Consider the following 23,468-nt stretch of genomic DNA (forward strand, 5'->3'; position numbering starts at 1 on the left):
TTGTTCCCTTTCTTCCCCACCTGTGGCACCAACTTCCACATTCTCTTCAATCTGATTCTTCTGTCCAGGTCTTCAAGACAGCAATTCATCATCTCAGATCATTCGCAATCCAAAACCATGATCTTTTCACCCCCATGTAACCACCCTCTCAATCCCCACAAATCTCTAGTTTTTACTTCTTGAGAGTTTGCTTCTGTATCCATCTTGTCCACCCACTGTATCCTCCCTTACCCATTATTCTCACCCGGATCACTTGTTTGTCCATCTCCGTCTAAATTGTACCTTTGTCCTGCTGTTGGTGTCCCCCCTTCCCTTTCAGCTGTTCCTCTTGTTCTGTTGCCTCCTGATGCATTCCGTGTTCTCACTCTTCCATGAGCCTTGATTTTGCATAAAAAAATTGGGGGAGACTTGGAGAAACAAGGGATATGGAGAAGAATGAGGGCTCAGAGAGGACACACGTGGTGAACGAGATGCATACAGCTGCAAACTCTCAATTACAGAAGTGGAAGGAAAAACAGAAAACTTGGAAGGAAGGCCTTGTGGAGGGTTAATGGGATAGAAAATATCATGATTGTCATTGATCTGAGATGGTGGTGAACAGCTGTCTTGAAACCTTGGAGGGAAAATGACATGGAAAAGACTGAGCAAGTTGGTTCCTTAGGTGGAAGAAAAGAGGGACGAATGAGTGGAGGTGGTGAGCAGTGAGTGTCAGGATTTTGGGAGTTTCACCAGATGGGGGTTACTGGCAGACCATGTGAACCCTGCAGAAGAATGGGAGAGAGAGAGAACAAAGAAAGGGTACAAGACCAGAACAGATGTGGGAATTTGTTTACTGTTTGCTGACTTTTAATGTTTGTTTATGAACTGAGATTTCTGTGCAAAAGATTTAGACACATTGAGGATTTCCAACTTATAGATGTTATTGTAATGTCCGAGGTGCAGTGGAACACGGAGCGTGAGAGTGTAGTAGTAACTCCGCTTTATTGCGTGCCCGGATGTACACTACTGCCATCCCTAGCGGGCGAGTCATGATAGATGAAACCCAACCACGTGATACAGCACACTCCTCCCCTCGTAAAATGACAATTCCAATCATGAAATAACAATTATAAAATGACCAAACGAAACCAATCAACATTCAAAATGCTCCAAGTATCGCGGCCGTTCTCTGACCCGCCTTGGGCGGGCAGCACCGCCAGACGGCCCAGGCTCAGACACCTCCCGGCTAGGTCGAGGTGAGACCCTCGCCGGACTTGCCCCATCCGCAACAACAACTGCTCCCGGCTGACAAGCTTGCTCGTCACCCTCAGGCAAGACTGAATCAGGTGAACACCCTGTGGGTGTCGGCACGTCTGGCCTTGGCGTTACAACGTGGGGTCCCGTGTCGCTCGGCACAGGGGGGGGTGCGGGGTGACGCTGAACAGTGATCATGCATTTGGTCCACGTGCTGCTTCCACACCTCCTCACCATCAGTCCGCACCTTGCAATTTGCCGGCCCCAGTACCACAGAGACCACAGCCGGCACCCATTTGGAATCGTGGTAATAATCACGTGCCATTATCCGCTGTCCCACATCAAAACCGTGCACCAGCGTCGGGCGCGACACCGCCCCACCCACCGACCCTCCAGGTCGCAGCAAATCCAGTCTGGACCGCAATGCCCATCCATAGAGACGAATGGCAGGAGAATCGCCCATGGCAGGATGAATAGCGTTCCTGTATTGGAGCAAAAAGACATCGACCACAGTCTGCACAGGTGCAACACCCCCCCCCCCTACGCAAAGCCCGTTTCAACATTTTAACAAATGATTACACCTGCCCGTTCGTGGCAGGATGATACGGTGCGGACCTTAGATGTCGAATACCATTTTGACGCATAAACTCATCAAATGTACCTGCGATGAACTGCGGCCCGATATCAGAGACCAGAATCTCGGGTATTCCTTTATAAGCAAAGATCATCCGCAGTTTTTCTACCGTAATGTTTGCTGATGTATGCTGCATTACTACAACCTCCGGCCATTTAGAGAACACATCGATCACAATCAGAAACATTTTGCCTTTAACCGGCCCCGCAAAATCCACATGGACCCTCTGCCAGGCCCTGGCTGGGGTAGGCCATAGTCCCGAAGCTCGACGCAGATTATCAGCATCTGTCTGACACGTGGTGCAATGCTTAACCATCTGCTCTATGTGTTGATCCAACCCCGGCCACCACAACAGGCTACAAGCAAGACTCTTGGTCTTCACGACGCCAAGGTGACTGACATGTAGTTCTTCCAAACACTGCTGCCTGAACTTCGGTGGAATCACCGCCCTCATTCCCCACATAATGCACCGTTGGACCAATGACAGCTCCGATGTGCGCGACGCGAAAGGCTGAAATGCCGGTGTTGAAGGTGGATCACTCCAATTCCCCGTAGAAATCGCCTGGACGACACGGGCAAGCACTGGATCATGAGCCGATTCCACCGCGACCTTTTTGGCCGTGATCGGCCTGCTTTGGACCTGGCTCAGTGCAAACACATCAACCCGGTCGGCTGATTCAGACGAAGCTGGACCCTCTGCGCAAGGCAAGCGCGAGAGTCTGTCGCAGTTAGCATGCTTCTCGGTGCTTCGGTACTGAATATCGTAGCTGTAGGCAGCAAGAAATAGACACCACCGCTGTATTCGCACGGCCGCCACCACTGGTACCCCGCGTTCGGGTCTCAGGATGAATTGAAGTGGTTTGTGATCCATCTGCAAAGTGGAATGTCGCCCCAGCAGGTATTGATGAAACCTCTGCACACCCCAGACGAGGCTGAGAGCCTCGCGCTCGATCTGGGCATATTCCCACTGTGCTGCGGACAGGGTCCGGGATGCAAAACAAACAGGCTGCTCGGAACCATCGTCCATCCTGTGGGAGAGCACCACCCTGATGCCATATGCAGAGCTGTCGCATGCCAATAAGAGAGGACGTGCAGGCTCATAGTTGCCTCGTAGACGCCGGGGTTTCCTCGCACATTGCCGTCCATGACCTTAACGGTGGCCAATGCCCCTCGGCACACACGTTTCAGATGACCCACCTTGTGACAATGTAAACACACAGTGTTTTTATATGGGCACACACGCTGCAGGTGTCGACCTCCGCATCCCAAACACGTCCGCGGGGTCACCTCGCCGCTCGTGCGGCCGCGCGGCGACGTCTAGCCCCGGCCCACACTGAAGGTCGCGCGTGCGTCCCGGGGCGCTCGCGACACCGCGTGGACCCCCGGGCCATCTGGTATGCTGTGGCCGGCGATGGCCCGAACATCTCCGAGAGTCTGCTCGACAGCTGTAGCAGTGTCGACCACCGAGTTGAATGTAATAGCTTCACCCTTCAGCCGTAGAATCGCCGAAACCATTTTTGCATCTTGTAAACCGGAAATAAAGCGATCTCTGAGTCGAGCTGGACGCTTCCCCGCCGTGAACTTGCAGGCCACGGACGAATGCTTCACTCGCGCTACGAAATCCGCGACGCGCTCCCCCGTACCTTTTGCGAGGTGATCGAACTGGTATCGCGCGAGCCGTAATGACTTCTCCGGCGCCATGTGTGCTTTCATCTTCTGCACAATGTACTGCAACGACAGCATGTCCCCACTGGGCTTATCCGGCGCCACCAAATCACTCAGTAGTCGATAATGTTCCGTCAATAGCGAGGCACGCAAGATCGACTTTTGCTTGCTCTCGTCGTCCACATCATTCGCATGGAAATAGCACCCCAATTGTTCCAAAAACAATTCGAAGTCGTCTCCAATGAAAACGGGCACCTGTCTGTGTGCTGTCACTCGTCTATCAACCATCCTCGTCAGCCAACTGTGATGTCTGAGGTGCAGCGGAACACGGAGCGTGAGAGTGTAGCAGTAACTCCGCTTTATTGCGTGCCCGGATGTACACTTGCACCACCCCTAGCGGGCGGGTCATGATATGTGAAACCCAACCACATGATACAGCACAGTTATGAGCATCAACAATTTACTCAAAGCCTCCACTCGTGTTTCTACTATTATAACAACGCTGACTGTTTTTACTTCTGCCACCGAAGGTGGATGGAGGTTATGTATTCACCACTGTTTGTTTGTCTATTTGTGAGCAGAATATCTCAAAAAGTTGTGGGTGGATTCAGACGAAACTTGGTGGACAGGTTGGGTGTGTGACAATGACGAATTGATGAGATTGATAATAACAAGCCAATTAGATTTTGGTTTATTAGGTCCAGATGCAGATCCAGTTTTTTCAGTGGAATACAAAATGTAAACTGTTCAGCCTGGCAGAGGTATGCACTTTACCGATTACCTTTCTCGTTAATACAGCTTAGTTTGGGTGAGAAGAAAGCAAACTTTTCATTTTGCAATCTTCAATTCGCATTGATCAGAATCTTCAAAAAATTGTGATCACATTTCAAAGTAAACTAACGATACACGAGCAGCTACGAGGAAGTGTTGTAGTCGCTAATCCATCACATTTACCAATCAAATTCTAACTGATGACTCATTGTAAGGTGTTCCTTGTCATAACATCAGATGTTCCTCTCTACACATCCATAAAGATAAAAGCCCATTTTCACACTGCAGAATACAGATCCATCAGGATTAACTGTTAGCTTAAAACAAAATGGCTAAAATTTTAGTAGAAGATTGACATAGAATTGTGTTTCTCCAATAAGAAGGAACAAAATTGTTTCAAATTGCTCACATCACTTGATTTTCAAGGTGTGGTATCTGAATCTCAATCAAAAAGTATAGTACAGAGAAACATCACCTGAATTTGCCAAGCCTAGTCCTGGGAGATCAAAAAACTGTCTAACAAGGAAGAGCAATACTTGATGATAATATCCTTGAGGAATAGAAAGATGACTATTGAATTAACAAAAGAACTGGCAGAAGACTCAGGTGTCATCCATCCGTGAAACAGTATGAATGTCACTTTTGAAATCAGGACTTAAAGGATGTGTTGCAGTCAGAAAACCTCTGTTGAGAAAGGGGAGCAAGACTAAAAAGCTAAAATTTTCACAAGAACACAGAAATTGGATGATAGAACAATGGTCAAAGGTGCTTTGGACAGACAAGTCAAAGTTTCAGTTATTTGGATCTAATCGAAGACAGTATGTGAGATGATGAAAAAAATGAAACATATAAAGACTCTTGCTTGAAGCCAACAATTAAGCATGGAGGAGGATCAATTCAACTTTGGAAGTATATATTCTGAAGTGGTGTTTAAAAACTGCTGAAAATGAATGCGATATTGACTGCAGCAAGGAAGAAACAAATTTTAATCCACAATACTATCCTCAGTGGTGCAAGACCTATTGATCCAAACTTATTTGGACATCACGGTAATGATCCTGAACACTCAGCTGGAATAATTAAAACGTATTATCCCACACACATAGCACAAAGCTGGGTGAAGCAATAGGTGTACTCTCTGTCTATGTGTGTGCAGACATCAGTCTGTGATTGAGGAACAACTTCATTTCAATGGAATTTTACATTTTGAACACTGCAGGACATGGATCAGAGCATGACCCTTCAGTTTAGCAGTACTTTAACTTTGAAATTGACAAATTGTACAGTCTCGTCTTGAGTGCGCACGCACACAGAAAATTAAAGTAATTTTTTTTTCGTCTGTCCGTCCGTCTGGCTGTAAAACAGAATTAAAAATCATTCCAAACGAACAACTTACTGTTTTTAGGGACGTCATAAAGGACACAAACAACAGGCATGACAAACTATTTTGAGGTGTTAAATAAGGTGGTTTATAAGACTGAACATCAACGGCAGTAAACTTCCTCATAAGTTTTTTTTTTTTTTCGACAGCCTTTAAAAGCTTTAGTTTGTTTAAATGTATTTATATACTTGAACACTGTAGAACACAAATCGCCTTGTTGGCACTTCCAAAAACTTCCAGTACTTGTTCGAGATTTTATTCCATCACGACCAATCAAATTTTCCGCTCGTATTCTCAGCATCGTGGAATATCGAGATTCAGCCAAAATCGTGGCTCGTGGGAAATATAGATTGTGCTCGGAAATGCAAAGCAACAGTTTGAAAGACCCTCCCCATGACCTTTTTTTTCTCAAGACTGTGCAGGCAAGGTGTCCTATGAACTCTCCAGTTTACAAAAGAAAGAGGAATCTGAAGTCCTTCAGCGTATGGAATGGCCCCATCAAAAGCGCAGAACTCAGATTTTTGAGGTTGCCCCCCCAGATGATGCATGATTGCTTTACAAATAGCAACACTTAAAATACACCAGTGGCAGCTTCGGCAAGGCCTGTCACTTTGTATTTATGTGCAGCATCATGCTTTATCAGTGTTGGCAAAGAAACAACAGATTTGTTTTTGATGTCACAATAGCATCAGAGTGGCAATTTTTTTTTTGTCATGTGGCATACAGATTCCATTACATCGGAAATTTCGTGGACCAATGGGAAATTGTGAGATCTCAACTTTGCTGATGATATTTGCCTTATATATTACATAATATGAACCGTGGTGTCTGTCCGTGTGTTTGTGCATTTGTACGTTCGGCTGTTTCCCGTTTCCGGGGCCGCTTCCCACATTGCATTTGAAAGGCTCCACACACAGGCAAAGCTTAACATTCAACCAGAAGAAGAGCATGATCCCAAGCGAGATACATTTTAAACGTATAAATACAACATGGAATTGTGGTTTGTTTAACAGCGCATTAAGATACAACCTCGGCTGACAGGATGGCCTCGTGGTATGTACACTCGCTCTGAGCTGTCTTGCCTTGGTTCAAATCTCGGCCCAGCCATAAACTGTCATCCCAGTATCTCACAGATTGGGTGAATCATCAATGTGTGTGCCGTCCCTCGGATGGACGTTAAACTTGGTGTCCCATCTACCAACATTAGTTAGTGGATGTTAAAGATCCACACGGTGTCCTTTGCAAGGAATAGGGGAGCTATTGCTGGCACCGTGGCCAAATTCCTGCTGGGAAGGCAATGGCAAACCACCCAGGATAACCCTTGCTCAGAAAGATGCTGTGGCGGCACTGACGCTCTGTGACAGAGTATGAAGATTATCACAAAGTTGAACAAACTATGTCAGTGTTGTTAATAACAGTAGCCCGTACTGAAAGTCTTTGAACAAAGGTTACAGTGCAAGGTGATTATTTAATTAAAGAAAAAAACCTAAATTTAGCATTGTGACCTCAAAATAACGTTCAATAATAAACTTCAAAGAGGTCCAAAATAAAATAAAATTTACTATTTGGTGAACTCGATGACGTAATTCTTGAAGAATTAGAGCGTCTACTCTGGGTCGAGGAGTTCGACATTTCAAACCACGGCTAACGAATGAGTTATATCAAAGACTTTAAATATGGGGCATGTTGCTGCCTTGATTGATGCTCAACATTTTTTTTTATATCTATCTATAATTCCAGCAGTGTGTGTGTGTGTGTGTGTGTGTGTGTGTGTGTGTGTGTGTGTGTGTGTGTGTGTGTGTGTGTGTGTGTGTGTGTGTGTGTGTGTCTGTGACCGCTGTTTCTCGACAATCACTGGTCCGATCTAATTGAAACTTGCCAGCTGTATTGCTGGGGACCTGAGTATGTGCCTTTTCAAAGTTTGATATTAATCGGACAAGTGCTTCCCAAGTTATGGCCATTTATTTACCAACCAATGACAGGACACGTTGCTGCGTAGGCGTGGCCAATGCGCCATCTAGTTACCCACCACGGACACGTGGCTGCGTAGGCCGGTGTGCGGCCGGCCGACGATGACGTCACGTGCCGTGCCGGTTACGATGGGGATCGGTGCCCTAGTTACCCTGGCGTAGGAGTGGCAATGATCAATGGCAGCGAATGTCATGGCAAGCAAAGACTGGGAGGTAAACTTGATTTTAATTTGGATTTTAATTAACTCTGTGTGTAAGTATCACAGCAGTTGTTACTTCAATGCAAGCGATAATTCGTGGAATGCATGTGAACATTCCGTACGGGCACCCACCACTTCCGGAGAGTGATGACTTACTGTATTCTAATAATTTCTCGATTTCTTATGCGCATTTATAGATAAATACAATGCCCCAATCCAGTCGTCGTTTACGAGAGCGAAGGAACGGCCTGTGTGGTTGTTTGAAAGTTTTTGCTTTTTTTGCACATACGGCCACGCACGTACAGGCACGCGAGAGCGAAGGAACGGTCTGTGTGGTTGTTTCTTGCTCGTGGTTTGAAAGTATTTTTATTTTTGGTTTACACATACGGCTACGCACGTACGGGCACGCACATACGGGCACGCACATATGGGCACGTACTAGTATTTTAAATATGGTGCATGTTGCTTCCTTGCTTGATGCTGAGAGAGAGAGAGAGAGAGAGAGAGAGAGAGAGAGAGAGAGAGAGAGAGAGAGAGAGAGAGAGAGAGAGAGAGAGAGAGAGAGAAAGAGAGAGAGAGAGAGAGAGAGAGAGAGAGAGAGAGAGAGAGAGAGAGAGAGAGAGAGAGAGAGAGAGAGAGAGAGAGAGAGAGAGAGAGAGAGAGAGAGAGAGAGAGAGAGAGAGAGAGAGAGAGAGAGAGAGAGAGAGAGAGAGAGAGAGAGAGAGAGAGAGAGAGAGAGAGAGAGAGAGAGAGAGAGAGAGAGAGAGAGAGACAGGAAAGGGGAGAGAGAGAGGAGCGAAAGGGGGAGAAGAGAGAGGAGGGAAAGAGGTGAAGAGAGAGGAGGGAAAGAGGCGAAGAGAGAGAAGAGAGAGAGGAGAGGAGAGGCGAGGAGAGAGACGGAGACGGAGTGGGATGGTGTGGGGGGGGGGGTGAGAAGTTTCCAGCCGTATCCATCATATCCACTCCATTCATTCCCACCCCATTATTTGTCTACTTCTCCCTCTTTTTTGTTGTTCAACTCCGCTGTTGGTGCCCCCCCCTCTCTCTGCTGTTCCTTCTTGCCTGTTGCATCCTGATCCATTCAGTGTTTTAGCTCTTACATGAGCCTTGACTCTGTGTCCAAAAGAAACTGTCTTGCGCTGGCCACCACTGTGCAGGCTTGATAGGCCGAGTCTGTTTCTGTGATGAAGTTGCTTAAAATGGAAATCATATCTTTCCTGTCAGAGGGATGTCTGTCTGTCTGTCTGTCTGTCTGTCTGTCTGTTTGTGTCACCATTTTTCTTCAGAAATGGCCAAACGGTTCTTTGTCAAACGTTCAGAGATCCATCAGTGAGTGTCCGGGAGTGTTTTTGTTCAATTTGTTTTTGAAAAATTGTAAACAAAAATAAAAGAAAAATAAAAGTTGGATTGGTTTGGATTTTTTCTGAAAACCACTCTCAAGTGCCTAAGCCTTTGTAGCCACATGGAAGGTAATATTAAATTACTCCATTCCTGAGTAGGTGTAGGGAAGTGTTTTAGGCCCCCACAAAAAATTGATTTCCTCATAATGCCAAAGGAATTAGAACAACACTGGGCAACGCCAGGTATCCCTGCTATGATTATATATTGCGAACCATGGTGTCTGTCTGTGCATTCGTCTGTCTCCTGTTTACGGTGGCCGCTTCCTGCACTGCATTTGAAAAGCTCAACATTCACTTTTGAAATGGTGGGAGAACAGGCATTGATCATGTTGACGCCAAGTTTTGATTCGTAAACAGGATATTCTACACTCTTTTTGGACAAATCCAACATCTTCCGCCTGATATTGCACCACCATTTCACAGTGGGCGGTATAAGTAGCTCAGAGGTTTGGCTCTTTGTTAAACCAAGAGTGCAACACAATTAATCTTTATTAAGTTCATGAAATAATTTGAATTGCTAGATTAACTTAAACTTTTCCCATCACTGGGGATGGATACTTTTGCTAGTCGATTATAATATCAGGGAGATCCAAGATAAAATGGCTGACTTGGTACAAACGGTGAGCAGGATAGGACTTCACAAAGTCAAAGACCTAGATCGAGGAACAATAACATCACTTCAACGACATCCATCCTCCTTGAAAATGGAAAACTGAACAACGTAAGAAAGTTTACATACGTAGGCAGCAGCGTACAAACAGATGGAAGCTGTTCTTTAGACATTAAAATGAGAATTGCAAAGGCAAGTAGTTCCTTTCAAAGGTTGAGCACTGTGTGGAAATCTAAGGTCATCAGGTTGAAGACAAAACTGAAGTTATTCATCAGCATCTTCATCTCAGTGTTGCTTTATCAGGTGGAGACCTGGAGGCGGAACAAAAACTTTCAGATCCAGATTGTACGAAAACCTTTCAGCTTTTAGTGTAGATGTCTGCAGAGACTACTGGACATCAAGTGGTTCAATTATATCTCAAATAAAGAGTTCCTGGAGAAAGAAAACGCACTCAACCACTGTCTGCCATTGTGAGGAAGAGGAGATGGACATACCAGGGGCATGTCCTCAGAATGTCTGATGGAATACCAAAAAAGCATGGAAATGGCCCACAATGGGGGGAAGGAAGGAAGGCAGACCCAAGGGTACCTTCGAAAGGACCATCTCAACCGAGGCAGAATACATTGCACTTCCAGTGGAAGATATGGAATGGCTGACCCAGAGCAGAGCTGAATGGCGACATTTTGTTTCCACTCTATGTGCCTCACGGCATGAGGAGAAAATAGATAAATAAATAAATAATAAATCTGTGCTTTATCATTAGGACCTGACGTAATGGTTTCTTCAGATGTAGACGTTTGTTTACATGCTTCTCAAAATTCAACTCATTAAAATTGCTAATGTACATGTTTGACGGAATGCTTTGTAAAATCCTCGTGGTTTTTTTTTCTTCTATTAACTTATGGTTTGTATCAACAATTTCGTGATCTTGAGTTGCATCAAATGCCAGTTTCACCACGATGTCGGTATTTCCTCGGAGTTGCTCGTAGACGACAACCAATGGCGGTGGGCTTGCAAACACTTGTTTGCATTCCATCAGTTAACCCTACTCCCATTTACTGAGAAGGCCAGGCAGTGTCTGTGGCCTCTTTTACATCCTGCTTCTTACAACGCTTTCATTTTCTCAATTTTTGATTACTCCTGAATTATCACTATCATGACGAGGTGGAACGATGCCCCACTGCTCCACGATGCGGTATTTTCATAAATTTTATGTTCCACGCCTCGGTGCAAGGGTTGACCAATTCTCAATCATGTTTCAGATAAAGGTCGCTTTTGGCCCCGTGTGTCTTGCGCCACTCTTCTTGTCATTGTTGTTGAGTCAATCCACAGTTTTTGTGATTTGATTGCATCTTTTGAAAAAAACAACACTTTGTGTGTCTGAATTCAGGACAGGGGTAGAGTCAAAAACAATTCTGGCAATTCTGTGGGAGGAATCTTATGTCATGAAGATCAAACTTTACGCCTGAAGAGAGAAGAGTAATGTGTTCTGAACTGCCAATCAGAAGTTGTCTTAACGGCATTAATAGCCATCCACAAGGTGTGGGAGCAAGGCACCACATGTAGACCAGACCTGATTGTGCAGGTAAGATACCCTTTTTGTGATGGTCATTAATGAGCCAGCTAGGTATTTATTATCAATTGATCATCACTTGAAGTGCTAGTGAATTGCGTTTGCAAACGTAGTGTCCCACATTGCTTGGTAGGGTGACACAAGAAAGCAATGCATTAATGAGCAACATTCTCTCTTACCATTGTTAGTGCAAGGTTGTTTGTGACTTCACAAGGAAAGCAATTGCGGGAGCCCACGCTGCTCGGCTATCCCTCAGGTTGCTGAGATGATAAGGAGTGTCAATCGTCAGGTCCACCTGCAATGAACAAGCTGTGGTACATCGACCCGTCAGCTTGAAGATTGACAGGGATCACTGACTCATTGGACAGACCGTGAGTAGAGGACAAATGGGGCTTCTGAGGCAGCCATTCAAATGAATGGGGGAAAGGGAAAAACTTTCTGACTGAAGCCCCAAAAGCCCAAAATAGGAGACTGATTCCTCCCCCTCCCATCCAAACAAATGTAAAATTGAGACTGTCTCAAGGCCCAAAAGTCCAAAATAGGAGACTGATTCCTCCCCCTCCCATACAAGCAAAAGCCCAAAATAGGAGACTCATTAATCCCCTTCACTCCTCCCATACAAGCAAATGTAAAATAGGAGACTGACGCAAGCCCCAAAAGCCTAAAATAGAAGACTGATCTCTGCCCCATTGAGCAAATGTAAAATTGAGACTTACTGAATAAAGCACTTCTTTCCTTTTATATTTTCATTCCATTCAAAGAGCGAACCAATGAATATTTGTCCATGTTCTCCTTTAGGCTTAGGGAATAACTTCATTTTCTTATAACATTCATTTCAATCGAGTATATTCACAAAGATTATTTTGGAACTTAGTTCTTGGTTGAAGTATTTTTGTTGCGCAGAAATGAAATAATAAACTTCACTTAATGTTCTTATTTGACCACCTCCTGAGCCACATATCATTTTGGGATCATAGTAAATTGTTTTTCCATTGTTCAATTGATAACCATCAAAGTTTTCAGTCCATTCAAGGATATTTTTTTTCCTTGCATCCTCCAACTTATTTGAAATTTAACTTACCCACTTATTTGTTTTATCCACTTTTACCCTGGTTATTTCTTCAATAAGACTTATTTGATATTTCTCACATTCTTTGTGTTTTCCATTTAAATACCAAGGCCGATTACATCTCCACTCTTTGGTATGGTTATTGCCTAATTCTATCTTTATATATCAGTAAAAAGATGGCGGTAGCCCGATAAAATCCCCAACCCAATATCTTAACACTGATACTTATAACCATAAGGGATACGATTGATTCCATTCTCTAAAATATATATTTTATCATCAAAAGCTCCTAATGCTTTCTTATTTATCTTTTCTGTATATAATTGATGTTTATATGTTATTGTATCCATTTTTCTGCACTCTTCCTTCTTTAAGGTTAAACAGTTGTAATAATGTTTAAAGTTTATTGTTTCCTTGATTATATTTTTCTGTATTCCCTTTAGCTTCTTATCACACCTTTCAATCATATTATTATCAATATACGTAAAAGCATAAGACTTTGATCTCAATCCAAAAATGCACTCATGACCTTCCCACCCAATTCATCTTTAAACTTACCAATAACCTTTTTATTCTTTGATGAAAACAACACATCACCTGACTTATAATCACTTGTATCATATATATCAATATTATCAATCATATCCTCATATACATCACTTGTCTTAATTTCTAATATAAAACTATCTGTATCCATATATAACAATGACACATTATCCTTATACTTTGATTTTAAATTTATTATAGTAATAGTCATACATTAACGACTTTGACAAGTCAAGAATTGATGTTCCAAAAAATAGGTTTATCCATTTAAATACTCTTATCTCTTTTTTCAAATGAATAGCACAAAAGTTCTCTGAAAACACCTCCGCTCGTTCAAAACTTGGTCTATTAATTAACTTTGAAGCCTGTTTCCAAGATGTAGCAAGTCTTATGTTTTGTTGATTCCTAACATTTTCATAGTCTTTCCAAATACAGCATTATTCATTAATTTATAAAAGTCCTTCTCAAAATCTGTTTTTGCGACTGTTCTCCTTTTTGTATTAAAATCAATATACTTCTTTAACCAATGACTTTGTTTAAATTTCAAAATCCGATGAATTTTCCTCACTCTCAACCCAGCAGATAAATATTATTCTGCACTTCCTTTATTCTTTTTTATAATTAAGAATTAAATAATTGAAAGCAAAGCAAATATAATTAATCAAGATTGAAAATATTAAGCATTTTTCTTTGGGTAAATATTCAGTTGCGAGAATGGACAATCTTTCCCAGCAGTCTGCTTCAGATGTCTTGTGATTTTGAAACTCGGACATCATATTCTGTTTAAAACAAGAGGAACTCTTTTCGAGCATATAAAGATGATTATGTCGTGATATTAATAAATAAATAAATAAATAATAATTTTAAAAACATTTACCTCTCGAAGATAGAGTGTTGTGTCAGATTCCTCCAGAAGATTATGTTATGTGTTTAAACTGAAAAATAAAATAAAAATAATAATGAGTCAAGGACACACACACACACACACACACACACACACACACACACACACACACACACACACACACACACACACACACACACACACACACACTTACCAACATTGCGAAGCGTTATTTTCTTCGTCAGAAGAAAGATTCTCCATGTCTGTTCATTTACCATTGGATCAAGATGAGAAAAAAAAGAAAAAAACGTCAGACAGAAGATTTTCGATCGAGAGATGACTTTTAAAGCTCTTAGAGGAAGTGGGATTACATAATCTTGGAAATTTTCCCAGGCTTGAACACAATGGGGCTGATGTTTGTCAGTTTCAGACAGCTTCCTCTTTTTCAGCTGCACTGTTTTACAGCTTACAGGATGTGTGGAAAGTATTTTAGAACATATCAGTGCTACAAAACATTTTTATAGACTCTCTATATAATTTTAATGTCCATGAGTGGAACCAAAATATAAATTTAATTACAAATAAGTTGGAGGATGTAAAGAAAAAAAAATATCCTTGAATGGACTGAAAACTTTGATGGTTATCAATTGAACAATGGAAAAACAATTTACTACAATCTCAAAATGATATGTGGCTCAGGAGGTGGTCAAATAAGAGCATTAAGAGAAGTTCACCATTTCATTTCTGTTCAACAAAAATACTTAAACCAAGAACTAAATTCCAAAGTAATCTTTGTGAATATACTTGATGGAAATGAATGTTATAAGAAAATGAAGTTATTCCCTAAAGGAGAACATGAACAAATATTCATTGGTTCGCTCTTTGAATGGAATGAAAATATGAAAGGAGAGTACTTTAATCAGTAAGTCTCAATTTTACATTTGCTCAATGGGGAAGAAATCAGTCTCCTATTTTGGGCTTTTGGGGCTTGAGTCAGTCAATTTTACATTTGCTTGTATGGGAGGGGGAGGGATCAGTCTCAATTTTACATTTGCTTGTATGGGTGGAGGGAAGGGGATAAATGAGTATCCTATTTTGGGATTTTGGGGCTTGAGTCAGAAAGTTTTTCCCTTTTCCCTATTCATTTGAATGGCTGCCTCAGAATCCCCATTTATCCTCTACTACCGTGTGAAACCACAGACAAGCATTATTCGCACAGATCATGGAAATGTCCAACACTCGTTATTCACCTCCGGCTTCAAGCCTCACAATGAAGAACAGTCAGGAAATCGGACTCACTGCCAGAGGTTGTACTACATTGTGGTTCTTTTTATCAGGCACACCATGTTTGCCTCGATGTTGATCTAAACTCTTCCCTCGACTGTTTTATTTTGCCTGATTGAATCTCAGCTACATCAGTGTGCTTGCAATCTTAACGAAGCGTGCGGTTTGAACGGACGAACCGAGATTGATTCTAAATCTATCATCATAATTTGTGGTTTATCAGGTGGGGTACCCAGGGGGACTTCACAACGACTCACCCTTTGCCTGTGGTGAAGGTGAAGTTATTTACAGAGAGTACCGGAGTACTTGCGCTTGAGGACAAGGAGCTGGGAAAGGTGAGTGGCACAGACCATTAACACAGGTAGCACATATTCACAAGGGATGGTAAATCAGCCAGCGCTGCATGGCGTCACCTGAACATTCCATTTAGATCTGACAAAGTATCCCTGAGTTGTCATCAAACCAGTTACACACGCACTGCATGCACGGTAATGAAATGATCGGCTCTTCAGTGGTTGCGCTGTCTCATCCCAAAGGAAGGATTTATTCAAAAATTGTACACATGGTTTTTAACAATGTTTCATTACGAACCCACAAACCAAATTTTGTTGGTCCAAAACAGGGAAGCATTCCTTAAATCCAGAGTGCATTCTTGAAATTGCATGCACTGCAATGTATAATTTCTAGTCCTACACGCACGCACGCACGCACGCATGCATGCATGCACGCACGCGCACACACACACCATGCTTGTGCACATGCAGGTACAAGGCAATTGCCTCACTCGGCAATATCTGCAACCAACCATGCATCATCTTAGCAATTACTGCGGCTTGAAGAACCATGTTCATTAAATATAATGAGTAGTGTCATTGTACTAAAAGTAACAGTTACACATGGTCTCCCTAAAGTAGTGTAGTGATTGTGATTTTGAATATTTTGGAAAGGTTAATGCCCAACAATGTGATTTTTGTTTTTTTCAGATTGATACTCTAACCCTGGAGATTAAGCATGAGTCGATAGGTGCACAGATGAAGAACATGCGTTAGTTGTTGAACTGAATTTTACAAATGGAAATCCAATCATTGTTCAAGCTCAGTGAGCCTACAGACAGACCATTCATCTACATTTGGGACACCTTGCACATTTTAAGCTCTTGAAAATGTTTTAAAGTTTGTCTTTTCACATGCTCAGAAGTTCGACAAGTTGATTCAACTTTCTCCCTGTGTAAGGCCAATTAATAACCCTAATTCAGTCACTGAAATGGAAGGTATAACACCATCGATCTTGCAGCATTAATAGAGCTTCATCAGGTGTGAAAAGCTAATAAATGCTGCACAGCTGAACGTCTATTCAATTTCAACATAATAGTACCCACAATTCCTTGCATGTGTGTTCAGTAATAGAAGGCTTGATATCAAGTTTGGTTTTAATTTTGCAAAATTTTTTGAATCGATATGTGAACACCACATCGAGTAGAGTAGCCTCACATTTGTTTGCCCCTCACTGCACGTTTCTTTCTTCGTAAGGTACTCTTGACGCCGACTCCGACCAGCCCCAAGTCGGCGGAATGGCACAAGATGATCCTGCCTAAGAACAGCGCAGACCAGGATCTGCGGATCCGCCTCGCAGTGCGGATGGACAAGCCGAACAACATGAAGCACTGTGGGTACGTGTGTGACCATAAATGGTGTCACTCTGCGCTTGATTATAACACCACTAGAGGGAGATAGGACACCACAAACGCTTGCAGGCATTTGGTGTAACGAGAGGCTCAATAATCCATAGGGGGCGCAATGTGCTCAGCCTTTCCAGCCTGTTTGAGTGGGATGGAAAGGTTTTAGCCAACGTTCATCCAAACTCCAAAAATGAGAGGACCTTCGTATTTTCCTATTGCTAAAGAATTATCATTAATTGTCATTATGGGTGATCAATTCTGAAGCTGCGTCAAGATGATCATTCTTTGCTGTCAACCTGGGAATGACATTTGTACATGACAGGTAAAAAGGATAGCAGGGACATCAATAAACTATCAGGTTTTTTTTTTTACCTCCACCACCGAAGGTGTATCGAGGTTATGTTTCCATCCCTGTCTGTTTGTTTGTTTGTTTGTTTGTGAACAAAATATCTTAAAAAGTTGTGAACGGATTCGGATGAAACTTGATAGGCAGGTTGCGTATGCAACAAGGAAGAAGGGATTCGATTTCGGTGAAGATCCAAATCAGGAGCCAATAATTTTTCCAAGTGATTCTTCACCATTGAGTGATCGGGCTAAAACGATATCTCGTGGGATATCTCAAAAGGTTGTTGACGGATTCGGACGACACTTGCTGGGCATATTGGGTATGTCACAAGGAAGAATTGATTCGATTTTGGTGAAGATCCGAATCCGGATCAGCATCAGATCATTTTTTTAAAGGTGATTTTTCACCATTGAGTGATGCAGCTAAAACGATACATGGCGGGATATCTCAAAAAGTTAGGAACGGATTCGGACAAAACTATGTGGATGAGTTGGTTAGGGGATAAGAACAAGACGATAAAATTTTAGTTCAAGTCTGAATCCTGATCCGGCCTATCAGTGGGATACAAAACGTAAACTAATCAGCCTGGCGGAGGTTTGCGCTCTTCCGAGTGCCCTTTTAATGTGCGTTCCGAACTGAGATAGTTTGGTCGGGTTTAATTTTTCATCAGTCACGTCCATGAGTTTCAAGTGGAGAGACCATGGTTGGGGGGCATAGTATCTGCCCAAAACCCAAGTGTCTCATACTAGCCATGCTGCTGGTTGAATCGAATCAATCAAATCGGTTTCGCTTTGTCTCCAAGCTAATCGAACATTTCCTGAGAAACATCCACACGTGGTTCAAAGTCTTCCAGCTCTTCCACACGCACTTTCTGAACCATCTGAGTGAAACGGCCTCCGTCAGTCCATCTCTTATGCCCTTCTTTCATTCAAACATTATTCTTCCATGGACATCATTTGTTCCGAACCAGATGTATTGTAATCATAGCCAACAATGCACATTTTATACGTTTTTGGACAAGGGAGCCCATCGCACGCCAATCTCACACAAAAGGTAAGCGGAACTGCGAAGGACATAACAGAGACGATCTGTGCGCCATGACGTGATGAGTTGCATTCTCGGTTTGCCAGTTTCTGGCAGAATATCCTTTGCCATCGAAAGGAATTACGTGATCACATTATGCTCCACCGATAGCAACACAGGCAAATTGACTTTTTCCAAACAGCACTCAATGCCAGGCATCATCAGACTCGCTACTACCCTTCATGGTACCAACCTATCAAAATGCTCTGCCTCTACGCATCCCTTCAAACAGCATCTACACTGCCTTTGGATAAAGGCATGAACGGGCAGATGCATTGTGATAGGAAGGTCCGTCATACTAACCCTTGGAGGTCTGGGTGATCCTTACCAAAGAGAATCAAAATACTTTTTACATGATAACAAGATGTTGGAACATTTGCGATGTATCCACCAGGTTATTTGGAGATATTGGTGTATGTACATGAGGTAAGATGTGAAACATTCTCGTGAACACAACTAATCCCGCTCTGTGCCCACCTCACCCCCTTGTACTCCTCACCGAGTGCCGGTGCTGCGGAAGCAGCTTCCTGAGTAAGGGTTAAGCTTTGGGCAGGAATTTGGCCAGGGTGCCTGCGATAGCTCAGTCCGTCCTCGTGTAGGACACAGTGGGGTCTTTAACGTCCACCAACTCATGCCGGTAGACGGGACACCCATTTAACATCTATCTGAGGAATGGCACACACATTGACGAACCATATAAAACACTGGGATGACAGTTTATAGCTGAGTCTGGATTCAAACACAGGCTATAGACAGCCTAGAGGCGAATTTGTGTACCTCGAGTCCATCCTGACAGCCATACTGCCTTTTCAAATCCTTGTCCGTTGATCTCAGAGAAGCTGGGGAAACTTCTCTCCAACCTCATCTCCCATTTGGCAGCGGGTGCTGATGTCACCAGTTCCCATGTTCTGAAATTCTTGTCTGCTGGTCTTCATGTTCTTTTGTCTGCTTAATTTACCGAGCCCACCTTTGCCCACCTCCTGTGTGCGGGAAGTGCACCAACATCACTCCCATTCACAAGAACGGTGCAAAAACAGATCTTCTCTGCTATAGACCAGTAACATTGTTTACAATCACAAGCAAGGTCATGGAATCCATTGTTGATGCTGATGTCAAGACTTTTCCCTTTTCAACCAGCCTGATATCTGACCATCAGTTTGGATTCCATCCTGGTCACTCAACTCCCGACATGCTGCTGCTCCTCTGTCCAGAATGGTTGGATGCCATTTAGCCCATCATGCCTGTGCTCTATCCACAACCCCATTCATTAGTCTCGCTCCAAAGGGATTCAAGACTATTGCAGTGTGTGTGTGTGTGTGTGTGTGTGTGTGTGTGTGTGTGTGTGTGTGTGTGTGTGTGTGTGTGTGTGTGTGTGTGTGTCCACGTCAGCATCCCCATCCATATATTTTCACTTAAAAATGTTGGTTCACGAGCGCCAGCCAGAGTGACTACGATATTCGTTATGTCTGTCTGTGTGTCTGTCTGTGTGTCTGTCTGTGTGTCTGTGTGTCTGTCTGTGTGTCTGTCTGTGTGTCAGTCTGTGTGTCTGTCTGTCCAGAGCATAACTCCGTGGACTTTGATCCGATCTTGATGAAACTTGGTTATGTGTTCGATATCAATGTCTAGTTGCGTTTTCCTGGATGAGGGCGTGGCTACGCCCATTGTGGGTGGAGCCACACCCCAAAAATAGCCATTTTTAGGGGGTAGTCGGATTAAAAATCTATCTTCTCCTCGGGAATTGACTGAATGGAATGGGTTCTTTGGTATTTGAATAGCAAAATGAATGATCTAAAACTTGTCGTTGTCCGATTTTTCATTTTCGTCCCAAGGTCAAGGTCACAAGGTCAAAAACTTAGAAAATTGCGAATTTTGACATAAAAATCATACAACCGCCCAAACTTTGAGAGCTTGGATGACAATATTTTTTATGCATAATCTTGAGGTCATTCCCCACCTAAAGTCTTGAAACCATTTTGCTCTATCTCGAACTCTATCTCGAACCGTGGCGCCCCCTTCAAGTTTGTTTTTACGCCGATTTCATCAAAGTATGGATAATCCGAGGAGTGCGAAATGCCATTTAGCCTATATGACGTTATATTGTTCCTGGAATGTTCCAGAGGAAGTTTTGCACCAAAGGTCATAATCCTTGACCTTTGACCTTTAAAGGCCACAAAGGTCAAATTTTCAAAGTTGTGGGAATCGAACCGGGTTTTCGACCTTTTTCGACAAACTAACTCCAATAAGCTATAGCACGTATCCTGTTTCCTTATTTTAATGTCCACAACATTGTTTTGTGACCTTTAAAGGTTATGCAAAGGTCAAATTTTGAAAGTTGTTAAACGAAACCGGGTTTTTGACATTTTGCAGCTAATAACCTGTCACCCATACCACATCACGTTGATCATTTTTATAACTTGGTCAAAAATTATCACATTGTCTCATCCTTGACTTCTGAAACAATCAACATCGTCAAATACCGCTCGTGAACCATCGTCGTCTTCAGACTTGTTTTTCTTTGCAACCTCTTGTCCGATCAATGTGAAACGTTGAACATAGGAGTGACTCCTCATGGAGAATATTTCATTGCTAACTCTGATGTCATAGGTCACATGGTATGGCAACCATATTGGATTAAAGGGAATTTTTTGGGGCATTTTCTCTGAAATCACTTGATGGAAAAAAAATTAAAACTTGGCATATGTCATCAACTCCCCATGGGGTATATAGGGTGATAATGATGACATAATCGGTGAAGTGGTATTCCACTCATAATTGGTTGAATTGAAATCTTTATCCAAAAAATCTGAAACTTCATACATCTGATCTCTGAACCGATGTAAGTGAAGAATTAAATTTGTGACGTTGATAACCCATGCCAAGAAACGATGTGACATAATAGGGTGCATGAATGATACGGGTATATGGACCATAATAGCAGTGGGTCATAATCGTAGCGTGTTCAGTTAATGACGGTATTTTAGTTCGGAATGAATGCGCGAGACGAGACGATGTGCTCTACAAGTGCCATTCTAGTTTACTTTTGTTATTTAATCTCTAAATAAATGTTGACATGAGTATGTCATGAGAATAAAAAGGTTACTCCAGCAGAATGCCATTTGTATATGGATAATGTGAAAGCCAGATTTGGTTAAACGAATGAAGTTAATTCACATAAGATGAGGCAGAAATTGTAGTGGAACATCAGGTGAGTAATAAATTGTCCATAGCATTTGCTCACATGACTTACATTGGTCTTGTGCCTTCTCATGCCAAATGCTTCTGATCCTATTGAATCGGGAGTTGTTTTAATCCTGTACCTCCAAAATGTGTAAATGTGTTTCCCCATTGTGATCCTAACCGAACAATGGTTGAACACCTGAGACATTAACATTTTCTTCAGCAATTGCTGCACTTATTTATAACCCCAACTATGAAATAATTTATTGAATTGATTTGGAATCTGCTGCTCACTGGTGCTGGTAGGATATGGATATAGCTCGGAGGTAATAGCCCATTAAGAACCGGGCGTAGTGGCATGCGCCTGTAATCCGGCTACTCGGAGGCTTGGGTTGGAGGATCGCTTGAGGATGGGAGCTCTGTGCTGAGCCGTGCTATGAGAGGGTGTAGGGCAGCCTGGAATCATGGGGAAACCCAATCCTTATCCCTTTGTTGTAAGAGGCGACCAGGGTTGCGTCAGGAAGGGCATCCGGCGTAAAACCTATGTCAAATCAGTATGCAGATCATAACGGATGATCCGCTGTGGCGACCCATAACGGGAGCAGCCAAAAGAAGAAGAAGAGTATTCGGTCATTAAGTGTTGGTACCCTACCTATCTAGCCTGGATTTGAATCTCAACCCAACTACAACTGTCACCCCGATATTTCGTCAATGTGTGCCCAATATATATGGGAAGGTGCAAGGACATTAAGCCAGAGGACCCATCTGCCACCACTGATTGTTGGTGGATGTTAACGATCCTTTGGTGTCTTGGTTGAAGAGTAGGAGAACTATCTGTGGCATCCGGAACAAATTACAAATTCCTGCTCAAACTCTCTCGCAAACCCAACTGCACTTGTCAAGAATGGCAAGGATGCCATTACCCAGTTGAACCGAGAGAGGCCTTTGTCCTACAATGGACTGAAAATAGGTGTTGCTTTCAATGGAACCTCCTCCTCCCCTCTCCCATTGGAGACTGGAGGACCTCGAGGATGAAGAATCTCCCCCATTCTCTGGAAACCCTTTTTTTTCGATGACCACATTGTGTTGTACAGTCCACCATCCCAATGATGGGCAGGCAGCAGCTGTCTCACTCTCTGCTGATCTGGAATTGATCAGATACTGGCTTGATAGATGGAACATGTCCTTCTATACTGGCAACTCTCAGTTGTTGTAGAAAGTTTGTCAAAAGGACCCTCACCTATCTATTTCCATTGTCAGCCACTGAAAGAGGTTCACCTTCTTAAAATCTAGGTATCACCATCAGCCATGGGCCCATGATCTAGCAAGGTAGATATAGGCAAAGCCGGTCTCCAAAACGATTGAGCTGCAGACTGGGCATACTCCTCGTTAAAGGAAATTCCTTGAAAAATCTGATATGCTCATGGCCTACAAGACCTTTGTCCATAGTTCCATTGAATATAAGTTGGCACCCCTGTTTCATATGTTTGTCTCCTTGATCCTGTGGTATACCAGTATACCACTATCTCATGTCATCCACCAATTCTACCCACAATCATTTCTAACCCCATTAACCTAATCTAACCCAACCCTATTACTTGCAGGTTCCTGTTTATTCACCTCGTCTCTCTCCTCTTTTTCCTGTTCATTCTTTCCCTTGCTTCTGTCCAACTTTGGCCCACTATCAGTGCATTGCCTTCCTACGCTCTATCCCCCTCGCTCTCAAATGAGCTTGGATTTTGTGTACAAATATAACTTGTGAAATACCAATTAAGGCAAATTGGTACCCATTGAGAACAGCCAAGACATTTTGTACTTGTAGGGAAATTTAATTGGACATTTGTTCCTTCATGCAGGTGTCTTTGGACTCAAGGGAAGAATGTTTGGAAACGCTGGAAGAAGAGATACTTTGTTCTTGTTCAGGTGAATTTACACAAATGTGCAAATTTACAAAATGGTGGAGATAATGAAGGTGGTGTTACGTGTGATAGTAGATGTAGGATT

General features: G+C 42.9%; 1 protein-coding gene across 4 annotated transcripts in view; it reads left to right on the plus strand.

Moving 5' to 3' along the window:
• CADPS (calcium dependent secretion activator) overlaps positions 1-23,468 on the plus strand; it is a 330,035-nt gene that overhangs the window by 129,196 nt on the left and 177,371 nt on the right. For all 4 annotated transcript variants that reach the window (XM_085863821.1, XM_085863819.1, XM_085863822.1 and 1 more), the window contains exons 8-10: positions 15,404-15,515; positions 16,710-16,849; positions 23,321-23,387. In XM_085863821.1, the coding sequence (XP_085719947.1) occupies positions 15,404-15,515; positions 16,710-16,849; positions 23,321-23,387 (319 nt within the window). The remainder of the gene's footprint in view (positions 1-15,403; positions 15,516-16,709; positions 16,850-23,320; positions 23,388-23,468) is intronic.

This window comes from Eptatretus burgeri, chromosome 18, assembly GCF_056783735.1.
Source record: "Eptatretus burgeri isolate ZD-2024b chromosome 18, Ebu_testis_v1, whole genome shotgun sequence".
In the NCBI taxonomy this organism is placed as follows: domain Eukaryota; kingdom Metazoa; phylum Chordata; class Myxini; order Myxiniformes; family Myxinidae; genus Eptatretus; species Eptatretus burgeri.